Raw genomic sequence first — 16,502 nt, 5'->3', positions numbered from 1 at the left:
GGGAAGGGCCCCTGAAGGAAGAAATAGCAACCCACTCCAGGATTTTTGCCAGGAAAATCCCATGGACGGAGGAACCTAGTGGGCTACAGTCTGTGGGGTCACGAAAAGTTGGACACATCTGAGTAACTGAGCACACACACAGGGGAAGCACAGAGGAGGGTGTCTTAAGGGAGCCGTGGGCTGGGAGAACATTGCTGGGTGACGCCTCAGCTGCCTGCGGATGGTCACAACACCCTCTTGATTCTGGATCCAACAGCCTGACTGGGCTGTGTTTCTACTCTTCGCTTACCAGTTCATTATCCAGGCAGCTAAAATAATCTTTTAAAAATAAAAATTATGTTATAGCATTTCCCTTTGCAAAAGGCAAAGGAGAAAGGGAAAGATATACCCAACTGAATGCAGAGTTCCAGGGAATAGCAAGGAGAGATAAGGCCTTCTTAATTGACCAATCCAAAGAAATAGAGGAAAACAATAGAATGGGAAAGACTAGAGATCTCTTCAAGAAAATTAGAAATACCAACAGAACATTTCATGCAAAGAGAGGACAGAAACAGCAAGGACCTAACAGAAGCAGAAGAGATTAAGAAGAGGTGGCAAGAATACACAGAAGAACTATACAAAAAAGGTCTTAATGACCCAGATAACCACGATAATGTGGTCACTCACCTAGAGCCAGACATCCTGGTGTGTGAAGTCAAGTGGACCTTAGGAAGCATTACCACAATCAAAGCTAGTGGAGGTGATGGAATTCCAGCTAACCTATTTCAAGTCTGTAAAGATGATGCTGTGAAAGTGTTGCACTCAAAATGCCAGCAAATTTGGAAAACTCAGCAGTGGCCGCAGGACTGGAAAAGGTCAGTTTTCATTCCAATCCCAAAGAAAAGTAATGCCAAAGAATGCTCAAAATACCACACAACTGTGCTCATTTCACATGCTAGCAAGGTAATGATCAAAATCCTTCAAGCTAGGCTTCAACAATATGTGAATCAAGAATGTCCAGATGTACAAGCTGGATTTAAAAATGGCAGAGGAAACAGAGATCAAATTGCCAAATTTGATATGAACTGGAAAGGAGAGGATCTTCTCCAGTCCTGTGGCCACTGCTAATTTTCTTAAAGAGATCATAGAAAAAGCACAGCAATTCCAAAAGCCATCTACTTCTGCCTCATTGACTAAATGAAGCAAAAGCCTTTGACAGTATGGATCACAACAAACTGGAAAATTCTGAAAGAGATGGGAATACCACACCACCTTACCTGCCTCCTAAGAAACCTATATGCAGCTCAAGAAGCAATAGTTAGTACCGGACATGGAACAACGGACTGGTTCCAAATTTGGGGAAGGAGTATGTCAAGCCTGTTTATTGTCACCCTGCTTATTTAAAGTCTGTACAAAGTATATCATGTGAAATGCAAGGCTGGGTGAAGCACAAGCTGGAATCAACATTGCTGGGAAAAATATCAATAACCTCAGATATGCAGATGATACCACACTAATGGCATAATGGGAATAGGAACTAAACAGCCTCTTGACGAAGGTGAAAGAGGAGAGTGAAAAAGCTGGCCTAAAACTCAACACTCAAAAAACTAGGTGGAAAAGACACACAAAATGGTCCTGAAGAATTCTTATAAAACTTCTGGTGTTTAGTAAATTTTCATTCACTGTATGAATTTAAAAATCTATAATTACATAAATATATTAAAGATGAAAGAGAAATTGAAAATCACCTAAGACAGGACTTATCAGATAACTGATCAGATGATTCTTTGTTGTGGGGACTGTCTTGCACATTGAAGGATGTTGGGCAGCTTCTCTGATCTTGTCCCATGAGGTATCAGCAACATCCCTCTCCCACCAGTTGTGGCAATCAGCATGTCTGGAGATGCTGCCAAATAGCCACTGGGGAGCAAAATCATCCTTGATTTAGAGCCACTGATCCAAGGCAAACCTCCTTATTCAATGGTGAAGATAACTGAGGTCCAGCAAGGTCAAACAACATGTCCAAGGCCATTCAGACAGTTAAGAGCAAAACCACATCTATTCCAGGCTATTGACTGGATATACTGGACACTTTCTGTTACCCTTGGCCTGAAATAAAAGATCTGGGGGCATCATCACGTGGGAGCAGCCCTGATCCATCAGTGATTAGCTCATTACTGCCTGTTATGTTAGGGAAACCGTACCTTTCCACACACTGCTTGATATTCCTTAGCAGTCAGCTGCCGTTGTGCATTCGTCCTCTCAGTCAGAATGCTGATCAGTGTTTTCTCATCGGTCCCTAAATGAGACGAAAATAATTGTATTCACCATCAACCCAAATATGCTTAATGTATCTGTCATGAACAAAAGAAAGATGATTAACTGTCTGAAACAGATGCAGAGAGGAAGGCATTTTAATTTCTAATTTCCAGGTCTTATCAGGTTGGCATCTTTATTTCTTTGATTCCCTCGCTTTGAGGAAAGAAAATTAACTTTATTTGGATAGTTTTAGGGGAAGAAAGCCATCATGGCTCAAATATTCCCATCCAGACATCAGACAGAGGAAGAACCACAAGGATCATGCCGCTTTTGAAGTAGGTTTTCTTTCATCCTTGTGAGGTTCAGTTACTGTCATTTCACCTTCTATCTTTCTCTTATCTCCATATTTGGTATACAAAGTCATTTTTTTTCTCTAGAAAAAAGGAACTGATGCTAACTGAGAACCTACCACACACTAGGCACCTTTTATTAATTGTCATAGTTAATACTGTCCAGGGCAGTAGGTATGATTAAACTGTTCTAAAGATAAAGACGTAAAAACTTAGGAAACACACCTCATTTGCCAAAGTCATGCGGCTTTTAAATGGCACAGCAAGAATCTGAGCCTTAATCCAAACCTTTTAGTCCAAAACATGTGTGTCTATGTCCACTGGTCCATACATGTCTCAGGCATTTCAGACCCATATACTTAACTACCTGTTTTAAGTACAAGTAAAGGGCTGATGTTCAAGCTGGATTTAGAAAAGGCAGAGGAACCAGAGATCAAATTGCCAACATCCGTTGGACCACTGAAAAAGCGAGAGTTCCAGAAAAACATCTACTTCTGCCTTATTGACTATGCCAAAGTCTTTGACTGTGTGGATCACAACAAACTGTGGAAAATTCTGAAAGAGATGGGAATACCAGACCACCTGATTTGCCTCCTGAGAAATTTGTATGCAGGTCAAGAAGCAACAGCTACAACTGGACATGGAACAACAGACTGGTTCCAAATAGGGGAAGGAGTATGTCAAGGCTGTATATTGCCACCCTGCTTATTTAACTTATATGCAGAGTACATCAGGAGAAGGCAATGGCACCCCACTCCAGTACTCTTGCCTGGAAAATCCCATAGGCAGAGGAGCCTGGTAGGCTGCAGTCTGTGGGGTCCCGAAGAGTCGGACAGGACTGAATGACTTCACTTTCACTTTTCACTTTCATGCATTGGAGAAGGAAATGGCAACCCACTCCAGTGTTCTTGCCTGGAGAATCCCAGGGACAGGGGAGCCTGGTGGGCTGCCATCTATGAGGTCGCACAGAGTCGGACACGACTGAAGCGACTTAGCAGCAGGAGCAGCAGCAGCAGCAGCAGAGTACATCGTGAGAAATGCTGGGCTGGATGAAGCAGAAGCTGGAATCAACACTGCTGGCAGAAATATCAATAACTTCAGATATGCAGATGATACCACACTTTTGGCAGAAAGTGAAGAACTAAAGAGCCTCTTGATGAAAGTGAAAGAGAGAGTGGAAAAGTTGGCTTAAAACTCAACATTCAGAAAACTAAGATCATGGCATCTGGTCCCATCACTTCAAGGCAAATAGAGGGGGAAACAGTGGAAACAGTGACAGACTTTATTTTTTGGGGCTCCAAAATCACTGCAGATGGTGACTGCAGCCATAAAATTTAAAGATGCTTGCTCCTTGGAAGAAAATCTATGACAAACCTAGACAGCATATTAAAAAGCAGAGACATTACTTTGCCAACAAAGGTCTGTGTAGTCAAAGCTTTTGTTTTTCCAGTGGTCATGTATGGATGTGAGAGTTGGAGTATAAAGAAAGCTGACCCAAGAATTGATGCTTTTGCACTGTGGTGTTGGAGAAGACTCTTGAGAGTCCCTTGGATAGCAAGGAGATCCAACCAGTCCATCCTAAAGGAAATCAGTCCTGAATATTCTTTGGAAAGACTGATGTTGAAGCTGAAACTCCAATACTTTGGCCCCGTGATGCAAAGAACTGACTCACTGGAAAAGACCCTGATGCTGGGAAAGATTGAAGGCTGGAGGAGAAGGGGACAACAGAGGATGAGATGGTTGGATGGCATCACTGACTCGATGGACATGAATTTGAGGAGGCTCCGGGAGTTGGTGATGGACAGGGCGGCCTGGCATGCTGAAGTCCATAGAATCGCAGAGTCAGACACGACTGAGCGAATGAACTGAACTGAAAGAGTTAATGCGTGTCTGGCATGAAAATGACCTCTACGTCACCATTTTCTTAGTAATTAAGTATTAAGATATTGTTGGAAGTGGTGTCTACCTACTCCTTTGTGGTAGAGGACTACCCCTGGGTTGGGGGCTGTGAGTTGGCTAGAATGGTATAAAAGATCAGTTGGAACTCAAGGCTCATCTTCCCCATGTTGCGTGATCCACACACGCCTTCGTCCCATTTGTCCATAGCAGTGGTGCCATGGACCATTCACTCTACATGAATGATGGGGCAAAAGAAAGTGTATGTGACTAGCTGCTGGGCCTGCCAGTGAAAGAGGCTGCCCCAGTGGATCTCTGGTCTTGTATTCTCTGTGTAGTTAAGGAAACAGAGTTAGATTAAATCCTCGTTGTGCTCTGTGAATCTGATTATCAACTCGGACCTGTCATGGCATCTGGACCGATGCATGACTGAACACCTAACTACAAGTATCTCAAACTCAGCTGCTCCAGGGTGCATTCATTCTATTTGGATTCTATTTGCATTCATTCCACTGGATTTTATTCCATTCTATTCATTCTATTCTACTTCCTCTCTAACTTGTCTTTCATTCTATGTTCCCGAGTCGATGATACCAATATAGATACAGTCATCCAAGCAAAGATTCTCAAGTCATCCTATACTCCTTTCTCTTCCCTACTCTTTACGTTGTAGCAATCAACTGAATCTCTTGAATTTGTCCTCTTTTCTGCTACTGTGCATTCAACATATTTTACCTGGAAACTTCAGTAGCCTCCTAACTTGATCCCATTATAATTCATACTGTAGAGTTCTGCCTAAGTAAATTTTTTAAACACATCATATCAATGATGGTTTTTTAACAGATCATATCAATCCCTTGATAGAAATCCTAAAGATTCTCTGTAATCTTCAGGGTGAAGCTTAAGCTCCTTAGCTTGTGTACCAGTTTCTTTGGACCTAGCTTGGGCTTCCCTTGTAGCTTAGTTGGTAAAGAATCTGCCTATGATGCAGGAGCCTGGGTTTGATTTCTGAGTTGGGAAGATCCCCTGGAGAAGGAAATGGCAATCCACTAGAGTACTCTTGCCTGGAGAATCCCATGGACTGTAGCCTGCCAGGCTCCTCTGTCCATGGGGTCGCAAGAGTCGGACACGACTTAGTGACTAAACCGCCACCACCAGCTCTTGTTTCATGTCTCTGTTCTAATTTCCCACCTCCTTCTCTGCTTCTCTATACCTTATGCCCCTAGACATCACATGTAGGTTGTACATCAGGCAAGCTCTCCTCTCTTATTTCTGCAAATGCTCAAGACCAGAAATTAAACCAAGATGCCCCATGATTCAGAGGCTGGATCTCACACGTCCCTAAGGCAAATGCCACCTCGACACCTCGTTTTACAAAGGAAAACCTCCTCAGAGTGGATCTGCAAACCTGTGAAGAAACATAATGTAAAGAAAGAAAGACAACAGAGAGAATTTAAAGACCATTAATGCATTCAGTTTGACAATAGCCTCATGGAAAAGTCTATTCAACACTGTGTGGAAATAGGGAAACAAGAGGTAGATAAAGAAATAACTTTCATTTAAAAACAGAAAAAAAAAAAACCTAAACAGGCAGAAATACTATAATAATAAACTGATATAAAACCTTAATAATATAATTCATGAAACTTGACAAACTGACCCTAAAATTTATAGGAGAGGGCAAGGAGCCAAGAAGAAAAACTCCCGGTTTACTAGAAACTAGTGTCACTATAAAATAATAATAGTAGTTATGACAATGTTGTATAAAGATGGGGAGAGGCAAATAGACCAGTGGAATGTAACAGAGAGCAGAAAAATAGCAAAGCTTATGAGACAGTGGTGGCATTACAAATCAGTGTGGAAAGGATGAACTCTTCAATCGATTGCACTGGGACAATTGCATAGCCACATAAAATCAAATTAGATTTAAATGCCATTCACAAGCATTTACTCCAGGCAGATTAAAGATCTCAATGTGAAAAATAAGATTATAAAATCTGGGGGAGAAAATACAGCAGGGTATCTTTATGTGCTCACCACAGAAAAGACAGTAAGGGTAAGTTATTACAAAAAATATTGGTAAAGTTAATTTCACCAAAATGGAAAACTTCTATTCGATTAAAGTTACTGTAGGCAAGTGAAAAGGAAATCACATTTGGAGAAAAGATGTTTTCATGGCTTGTAATTAAAAAAAATGTTTCATACCCAAAATTTATTTTAAAAAATAAATTAAAAAATTATTTCTTGCCAAGCCAAAGAACACAACCCAACTGAAAAATGGATAAAAGGTACCGAGGAGTAATTCATGGGAAAGGAAGCCAATAAATAAGAAAGGATGCTTAACTGCATCAGTAATGAGGGATAAGAGACAGGAAGGAAATAGAATGAGGTACAATTTTAGACCCACTCTACTGGATGACCATAGCAAGTATGGATGAGACTACTGGGCAAGAGGAAGTCTTATACATTGCTGGTGCTGTGTGTGTGTTCAGTCGCTCAGTTGTGTCTGACTCTTTGCGACTCCGTGGACTGTAGCCCACCAGGATGCTCCGTCCATGGGATTTCCCAGGCAAGAATACCGGAGTGGGTTGCCATTTCCTTCTGCAGGGGATCTTCCTGACCCAGGATGGATGGAACCTGTGTCTCTTGCATTGGCCGGCGGATTCTTTACTGTTGTGCCACCTGGGAAACCATATTGCTGGTAGGAATGCTAACTTGTAAAGTCATTTGAGAGAGCAGTTTGGCAAAATTTCTAGTAAATTTATATTCTAGAGAGATGCTAGCAAACATTCATAGAAGACATAAGCACGACTATTCAGTGCAGTACTTTTATACTGTAATAGAAAAGAATTGTAGGCAATTTAAAAGTTCCATCACTATTTCCATCTTACGACATAGTAATTCAATAGACTACTCTGCAGTTAAAATTAATGAACTAGAGCTAAACATATCAACATGGATAAATCTCAAAAACATAATGTTAAGGGATAAAAAAAAAGTTGCAGAAGAATACCTACAGTAGGATTTCAATTTATACTGTTTGAGCCCATGCAAAACAATGTGTACACACATATGGAGTACAGAATTAAAAGTTTCATGGAAATATATTTCTAATTTAGAATGTTGTTTATTTCTAGAGAATAGGGTGGGAATGAGATCCAGACAGAATCAGAAGATACTGTATCTGTAATGATTCATGGTGATAATGATGATGACTGTTGATAGCAGTGATGGTCATGGCAGTGTTTGAAAGTGAAAGTGTTAGTTGCTCAGTCAGTATCCCGCATCGATAGGCGGGTTCTTCACCACTAGCGCCACCCGGGAAGCCCATGGTAGTGTTGAGAAGGAAATAAACATGGCAAAAGTTTTCATTCCAATCACAAAGAAAGGCAATGCCGAAGAATGCTCAAACTACTGCACAACTGCACTCATCTCACACGCTAGTAAAGTAATACTCAAAATTCTCCAAGCCAGGCTTCAGCAATACGTGAGCCGTGAACTTCCAGATGTTCAAGCTGGTTTTAGAAAAGGCAGAGGAACCAGAGATCAAACTGCCAACATCCGCTGGATCATAGAAAAAGCAAGAGCTTCAGAAAAACATCTGTATTTCTTCTTTATTGACTATGCCAAAGCCTTTGACTGTGTGGATCACAATAAACTGTGGAAAGTTCTGAAAGAGATGGGAATACCAGACCACCTGACCTGCCTCTTGAGAAACCTATATACAGGTCAGGAAGTAACAGTTAGAACTGGACATGGAACAACAGACTGGTTCCAAATAGGGAAATGAGTACGTCAAGGCTGTATATGGTCACCCTGCTTATTTAACTTCTGTGCAGAGTACATCATGAGAAACGCTGGGCTCGAAGAAACACAAGCTGGAATCAAGATTGCCAGGAGAAATATCAATAACCTCAGATATGCAGATGACACTACCCTTATGGCAGAAAGTGAAGAGGAACTAAAAAGCCTCTTGATGAAAGTGAAAGAGGAGAGTGAAAACGCTGGCTTAAAGCTCAATATTCAGAAAACGAAGATCATGGCATCTGGTCCCATCACTTAATGGCAAATAAATGGGGAAACAGTGGAAACAGTGTCAGACTTTATTTTGGGCTCAAAAATCACTGCAGATGGTGACTGCAGCCATGAAGTTAAAAGACGCTTACTCCTTGGAAGAAAAGTTATGAGCAACCTAGATAGCATATTGAAAAGCAGAAATATTACTTTGCCGACTAAGGTCCGTCTAGTCAAGGCTATGGTTTTTCCTGTGGTCATGTATGGATGTGAGAGTTGGACTGTGAAGAAGGCTGAGCGCCGAAGAATTGATGCTTTTGAACTGTGGTATTGGAGAAGACTCTTGAGAGTCCCTTGGACTACAAGGAGATCCAACCAGTCCATTCTGAAGGAGATCAGCCCTGGGTGTTCTTTGGAAGGAATGATGCTAAAGCTGAAACTCCAGTACTTTGGCCACCTCATGCGAAGAGTTGACTCATTGGAAAAGACTCTGATGCTGGGAGGGACTGGGGGCAGGAGGAGAAGGGGATGACCGAGGATGAGATGGCTGGATGGCATCACTGACTTGATGGACATGAGTCTGAGTGAACTCCGGGAGATGGTGATGGACAGGAAGGCCTGGCGTGCTGCGATTCATGGGGCTGCAAAGAGTCGGACACGACTGAGCGACTGAACTGAACTGAAACATGGCAAATATTAAGACCGGATAAAACTGGGTTCCTGGGCTTCCCCACTGGTCCAGCGGCTAAGAATCCGCCTTGCAGTGCCACGGTCACTGGTTCAATCCTTGGTTTGGGAAGATCCCACATGCCGTAGGGAAAGATGCCCCACAACTACTAAAGCCCGTGTGCCCTAGAACCCATGCTCCACAACAAGAGAAGCCACTGTAATGAGAAGCCCTCCCACCGCAACCAGAGAGTAGCCCCGGCTCGCCACAACTAGAGAAAGCCAGTGCGCAGCAGCGAAGACCCAGCACAGCCATAGACAAAACTAAACAAACAGAAACTTAAGCACCTCTTACAGGTCATGCCTATGCCCACTGGCACTCTCCTGGTGTTGTGAAAGCACGGTACCCTGGAAGAAACCTGGCATTTCAATCATGGGTTGGATCCCAGCTCTGCCACTCATGTATGAACCTAGGAAATGACTCACCGCCTCTGAGCTGCAGTTCCCCCATCTGTAAACTAAAGAGAATGAAAGTCTCCGCCTCAAATGATTGTCGTGGAAAACACACACACACGCACATGCACACACACATAGACTGGGTACCCTACACTTCTCCTCTTCACAAGTTTTTAAAGTGCCTTACCATTTCTCTAATTACGTAAAAAAGGCAACTTGGGCAACCTGAACCTACGCACTTTTAGCTTTAATTCCTGATCTGCTTCAACAGTAAGGAAGAAATTGTAAAGCATTACTCACCAATTCCTCTGATGGCCTTACGAATCGCTTCAGCATCCACCGATGGGTTAAAGCCAGAATGATCTCTTATGGTCCCTCGCTTTCCAACCTAGAAAGAAATAACCGACAGTCCCACCAGTTCAAAGTGACATCTTTACTTACATTACATATGCATACTCCCATATGCCTACTGGAACCACATAACAAACCCATAATTTGCACACCTTATCATCACTTCAGGGGCGGTTCAAGACTCTCCTGGCTTAGATATGCAGGCAACATGACAACTACCCCATATAAAAGGCCTCTCCTTTTCTGGGTAACGAACTGAACGTATAAAACATTTGTTCCCGAGAGCAATGAACTATGTCAATTGTGGTAACTCTGAAGAATATTTGCTTAAAAGCTGCATCTTCATGAAAGCGAAGAGAAAGCAGGAATTTCCTGCCTCCTCTGTTTTCACGGGATTTATACAAAGCTCTTTACTGCATCTCACGGAGAAGTAATTGCAGGTCACAGGCCTCAGGGTGTTTTAATTAATGTTGACCGTCCTCCCTGGGGAACCCTACCCACAGGATCCATAAATGAAAACCCCATTAGGACTGTCTGTTCTTAAGCTTTGTTTAATGGAAATACAATTGTGGCGAATAAATTCTCTTCTGAAGGCTCCACTGACACGGTCTTCAGGAACAGCATGGAAATGAAAACATGCCATAATACTAATTTTAAGCACATAATTTAAAATTTTTTCAGTAAGCTGGGAAAGACTATTCTATAGAAGGAATAAAATTTATTAAAATTGCTTAAGAGAAATTGAGAAAAATCCAAGTCATACTTCTATGGCATTTCTTAAATCTCTGAATAAAAACTTGTCTATAATAGTACTGCTTTCTTTCTAAACTGATCTTCCCATCCTATTACTGAGTAACACTGGCTCTGTTGTCTTGTGTTACGATGTTTCATTTAGCATCTCCTGAAGTGTTTAGTATTTTCATGAAAAGACATTATCTTGTCATGTGAACGTAAATGGAAAATTGATGTCCTGACAGTAAAAAATGATAGTCTGCTGATTCAGTAGATTTGATTAATTTGTTTCAATACAATCCAACATCATTTTACCTTAAGGTGTCCAAAATAGAGTTTTGATACTAAAAAAGTAAGGACAGGACTTCCCTGGTGGTACAGAGGATAAGAATCTGCCAGCCAACGCAGGGGACGCAGGTTGGATCCTGATCCGGAAAGATTCCACATGCCATGGAGCGACTAAGCCCATGGGCCACAACCACTGATCTTGCATTCTAGAGCCTACGGGCCATAACTACTGAAGCTTGTGGCCTACAGCCTGTGCTCCACAACAAGGGAAGCCACTGCAGTGAGAAGCCTGAGCACTGTCACCAGAGAAAGCCCACACCGCAATGAAGACCCAGGGCAGTCAAATAAATAAATAAATAAATAAAATTTTTTTGAAAGTGATTATACCAAGTTAGAAGCTAGTCACGAATGTACCTGATCTAAACCACCTGCAAGGAATCAGTCACTTCAACATAATCTTTGGAGAATTCTCTTTCTTGAAGACTTAGTAAATATTTTACAGATTAACACACAGCCAACTGACTTCATCTCAGGTCTAGTCTTTTGTGAACTTTTGTGTTTATCTTATCTGTCCACCTTTCCTGTGTGGCATTTTAGAAGAACCATCACAATACTGGAGCTTTTGAGTGCTTTGTGACTGGCACTATGCCAGGCATTTTTAAAATCCACTAACTATATAACCTGTATAATGGTCCCAATGAGTAAGACTGACCCATGTCACATATGAGAGACCAAGAATTAAGAAGACTGGCGATAATGAGAACCTACTGTGTAGCTCAGGGAACTCTACTCAGTGCTCTGTGGTGACCTATTAATAAATGGGAAGGAAATCCAGAAAAGAGGGGATATATGTATATGTATGGGGCTTCCCTGGTGGCTCAGAAAGTCCACCTGCAATGCAGGAGACACGGGTTCCATCTCTAGGTCAGGAAGATCCCCTGGAGAAAGGAATGCCAGCCCACTCCAGTATTCTTGTCTGGAGAATTCCACAGACAGAGAAGCCTGGCTGGCTACAGTCCATGAAGTTGCAAAAAGTCGGACATGGCTGAGCAACTAACACTTTCACTTTCACTTTTCATGTTTATGTATGGCTGTTTCACTTTGGTGTACAGGAGAAAGTAACACAACATTGTAAAGCAATATACTCCAATAAAGATTAATATAAAAAATAAATTTAAAAAAAAAACAGCCAAACTGGGGCAGTGGGGGGCGGGGCGGGGGGAGAAGACTGGAGAATTTGCTTAAGTCCACATAGCTAGTTAAGCAGCAGAATCTGAACCTGAAATCTGTCTTGACCATTGCAGCCCTTTCCTTGTCTGTCTTAAAATGCAGTCTCTGCACCACCTGGGCTGATTCTTCTGTGAAATAAAATTCATTTTATGGCAAGACAAGTAAAATTTACACATAAAAATTTCTCTGCCCTTTGGCGTCCTCTCTTCCCAACACTGCACTGTGTAAATTCATTATGCACAGAACAGATCTTGCCCATTGGCAGGAATACCTGCTCAGCCATAAAGAGCAACATTCTCCCAATACCAACAGGACAGCTTGTTAAAGATAACATTCTTCTCCTTGATCTTGGAAGAGGTCATGGTGACGCAACACTTTGTACCTGCCAATGTGCACTGTGTGAACTGTCAATAATACGTCATTTAAGGAACAGCTCTCTGTCTCAAAAAACTTAACATACCTGTGCTTTGACTTCTAGTGGGCAGAACAGTCCTTGAAGCTTTCTGAGAGCCTCTTCCCAGGTCATAATCCTCAGTCTGGCTTGAATAAAACTTTCTACTTCTTTCATAGATTGACTGATTAATTTTTCATTGATTAAAATGCATATGACCAGGCCCTACTCTAGACAGATGAAATAATGGTCTTTAGAAATGAGGTGTTAGACACTTCATGTTTTAGAAGCTTGAGTGTCCCTTGGACAACAAGGAGATTAAACCAGTCAATTCTAAAGGAAATCAATTCTGAATATTCACTGCAGGGATTGATGCTGAAGCTGAAGCTCCAACACGTTGGCCACCTGATGCAAAGAACTGACTCACTGGAAAAGACCCTGATGCTGGGAAAGACTGACGGCAGGAGGAGAAGGGGATGACAGAAGATGAGATGGTTGGATGGCATCATTGACTCAATGGACATGAGTTTGAGCAAACTCCAGGAGATGGTGAAGGACAGGGAAGCCTGGTGTGCTTCAGTTCACAGGGTCCGAAAGAGTTGGATATGACTGAGTGACTGAACAGCAACTGGTGCTTCTGTGTCAGGGAGATACTCACGTGGTTGCTTTTGAATAAAAAGACAAAATTCAGTCAGACTCTAATTGTCCATGAATTATGAAAACTCAGGGTTTTCATTCTAGCTGTGACCTTTTCACTGCCCTCTACCAACGCATGAAAATATGTTGAAATTCCAATGTACAAATGAAGAAGGATGAAATTCCCAATCCATTATGCATCTTGCTACTCTTATAAGAATTTAAGGGGAAGAAACTAATTTAATTAAAAGGAAAAAAGTATACACACACACATCAGCATGACAAATGACATGGTAATTCTGAAATGGAATCTTAGTGAAATCTTTCAAACTGCTTCAGTCATTTAAACGAGCAGTTAATTCACGCGACAGAGCTTCTTGCCCCAAACACTCAGAAATAAATACACGACTTATGAAAAAACATCTTACAGTAAAAGAAGTTAATGGACTCTTAAATTAATGCATGTCAGGCAGGGAACAAAGTGCTTCGCAGACATCTTCTTTAAGTTTTCCGATGACCTTAAGGGGAGGAGGGGGAAGGCTGTATCATTTCCATTTAAAAACAGAAGAAGAAACTGGATCTCAGAGAGATTATTTGCTTGACATAATTCTGCTCTCTGCTACTAAGGACAGACCCAGAATTTGAACCCACTTCCTGGTGACTAAATCGCCCTGAGATCTCCACCACGTTGTAAGGCCTCAGGACATTCTATATTAATGGTCCTCAAAGTGCAGTTCCTGGATCAGCAGCATCAGCCTTGCCTGGGAACTTAGTAGAAATGCAAATTCTCAGGCCCCACCCCCGTCTTACTGAATCAACAACTCTGGTGCGAAGATTCAGGGTCCACGTTTTGCACAAGCCCTCCAGAGGACTTTAATGCTCTAACTGGCTTGAGAATCACTGCCCTATTTCGTTCTTAGTTGCCCAGAAAACCAAAACAAAATCGAGCAAACAATTCATAGATTCTTTTATGGGCGTGGAAGAATAATTTGATGATGAGCTCACTGTTTCAGGAATGTTGGCATTTTTACAACCAAACAAAACTGCTTCCATTGCCTGCTCCATGGCAGGCTTAATTCTTAGACATTTAAATTATTAATCAATACTTAGCTTATGTCCACGAACCCTACTACCCTAACAAAGTGTCAGTGCTAGCGCAGGACATCACATAAATACATGGCAAAGTCTTTTTATTTTTAGTCAAGATTGATCAGATTTTCATCCACTTTCCTTTAACGCATTTTTTTCCCCTCAAACTTGACCGTCAGATGCCCCCAAAGGGAACATGATCCTGAAACCAGTTGGAAAATAAATTTACAGCAAGGAATGTCTAAATAAAGGGAGGAAATAACAGCTCTTAACATTACTAACAATTGCTGCTACTCACAATTTGCTAAGCACGTTTCCTGCATTAGCTTATTCAGCCCTCACAGTAAACTGATAAGGCAGATAGAATATCAATAAATCCCATCTGTAGATGAAGATGAAGCTGTTGCCCAAGTTCACAAAACTGGCAAGTGGTCAGTCTTTGCTCCTAATGCTAGCTGCATCTACTTCATGCCTACTTAATTTTCCATGATGCTCTAAAACTCTCCTTCACATGTCGGTCATAGCACCTGACATCTTGAAGCCACTGGCCTGCCAAGCCAGTCCTGGGGAGCTGTCTGCTACTACGCTTGAGAGACGCCAGACTGTCCTTAACTCAGAAAAGTCAGTCGTATCTATTTCTTCATGAAAAGGCACTGCGTTTGCAAGAAGTCAAACTTTTATACTCAGAAGAATGGGTGAAAGAGAAAACCAGAGGGTGCCAATCCTCTTGACAGGAAGCAAACATATTTAAAGCCAAATGCTCCAGAGCAAGAATAGCAGCTGCTGCAGGTACATTTTGAAAGTGAGGCAAAGCCAGAGCCCCATCACTTCATAAAGCCCTGGAAAAGCCATGTCCCAGAGTTAAGCCTTCAAATCAAAGCCTCTTATAAGCCTCTAGGACTTGGGAAATCCCATGGGCAGAGGAGCCTAGTAGGCTGCAGTCCATGGGGTCGCTGGGAGTCGGACACGACTGAGCGACTTCATTTTCACTTTCATGCATTGGAGAAGGAAATGGCACCCCACTCCAGTACTCTTGCCTGGAGAATCCCAGGGACGGGGGAGCCGGTTGGGCTGCCGTCTATGGGGTCGCACAGAGTTGGACATGACTGAAGCGACTTAGCAGCAGCAGCAGCAGCAAGACTTGGGAACTCTCAAAGAGCCAGGGAGAAATGGTCACTCTCTGCCCAATGTTGAAACAGTCTGCTGGGTCATGAGGGTTTAGAATAAAAGCAACAATGAAGTAGACTAAAAAATTAATAAAAGCAATCAAAACTTTAAAAATGTAAAACCTCTCATTCAATTTTCCAGGGAAAAGTGCTTTTCAAAAACAAAGAAACTTAACAGTTAAAGGCCCTGGAATGGACTTGCAACTGCTGGTCCAGTGGTAAATACCCTGGTGGTCCAGTGGTAAAGAATCCACCTGCCAATGCAGGAGACATGGGTTTGATCCCCGGTCCGGGAAGATCCCACATACCTTGGAGCAACTAAGCCTGTGCGCCACAACTATTAAGCCTGTGCTCTGGAGCCCGGGAGCTGAAACTACTGAAGCCCGCTTGCCCTAGAGCCCATGCTCCACAAGAGAAAGCACCAATGAGAAGCCCGCACCCTGCACTAGAGGAAGCCCCCACTCGCTGCTGCTGGAGAAAAGTGCTCGAATCTACGTATTTGAGTGCCAAAACATTGATGCTTTTGAATTGTGGTGCTGGAGAAGACTCGAGAGTCCCTTGGACTGCAAGGAGATCAAACCAGTCAATCCTAAAGGAAATCAATGCCGAATATTCACTGGAGGACTGATGCTGAAGCTGAAGCTCCAGTACTCTAGCCACCTGATGTGAAGAGCTGACTCACTGGAAAAGACCCTGATGAAAAAATGAGGGTGTGAGAAGAGGGTGACAGGGGATGAGATGGTTGGATGGCATCACTGACTCAATGGACATGAGTTTGCGCAAGCTCCGGGAGATGGTGAAGGACCTGGCGTGCTGCAGTCTATGGGGGTCACAGAGTTGGACATGAGTTAGCGACTGAACAACAACATTTGTTTATTTGGCTGAGCTGGGTGTTAGTCGTGGCATGTGAGATAGTCAATCTTTATTGCGGCACGTGGGATGTTTTGGAGGGATGCAAACTCTTAGCTGAGACATGAGGGATCTAGCTCCTCAACCAGG

General features: G+C 42.4%; 1 protein-coding gene across 2 annotated transcripts in view; it reads right to left on the bottom strand.

Moving 5' to 3' along the window:
* ANXA3 (annexin A3) overlaps positions 1-16,502 on the bottom strand; it is a 74,528-nt gene that overhangs the window by 35,824 nt on the left and 22,202 nt on the right. For both annotated transcript variants that reach the window (XM_052642069.1, XM_052642068.1), the window contains exons 3-4: positions 9,921-10,008; positions 2,184-2,278 (exon numbers count right to left, since the gene is read on the bottom strand). In XM_052642069.1, coding sequence (XP_052498029.1) covers positions 2,184-2,278; positions 9,921-10,008 — 183 coding nt within the window. The remainder of the gene's footprint in view (positions 1-2,183; positions 2,279-9,920; positions 10,009-16,502) is intronic.

This window comes from Budorcas taxicolor, chromosome 6 (genome assembly GCF_023091745.1).
Source record: "Budorcas taxicolor isolate Tak-1 chromosome 6, Takin1.1, whole genome shotgun sequence".
In the NCBI taxonomy this organism is placed as follows: domain Eukaryota; kingdom Metazoa; phylum Chordata; class Mammalia; order Artiodactyla; family Bovidae; genus Budorcas; species Budorcas taxicolor.
Note: the sequence above shows the minus strand (reverse complement) of the source record. Positions and strands in the feature narration are given on the sequence as shown.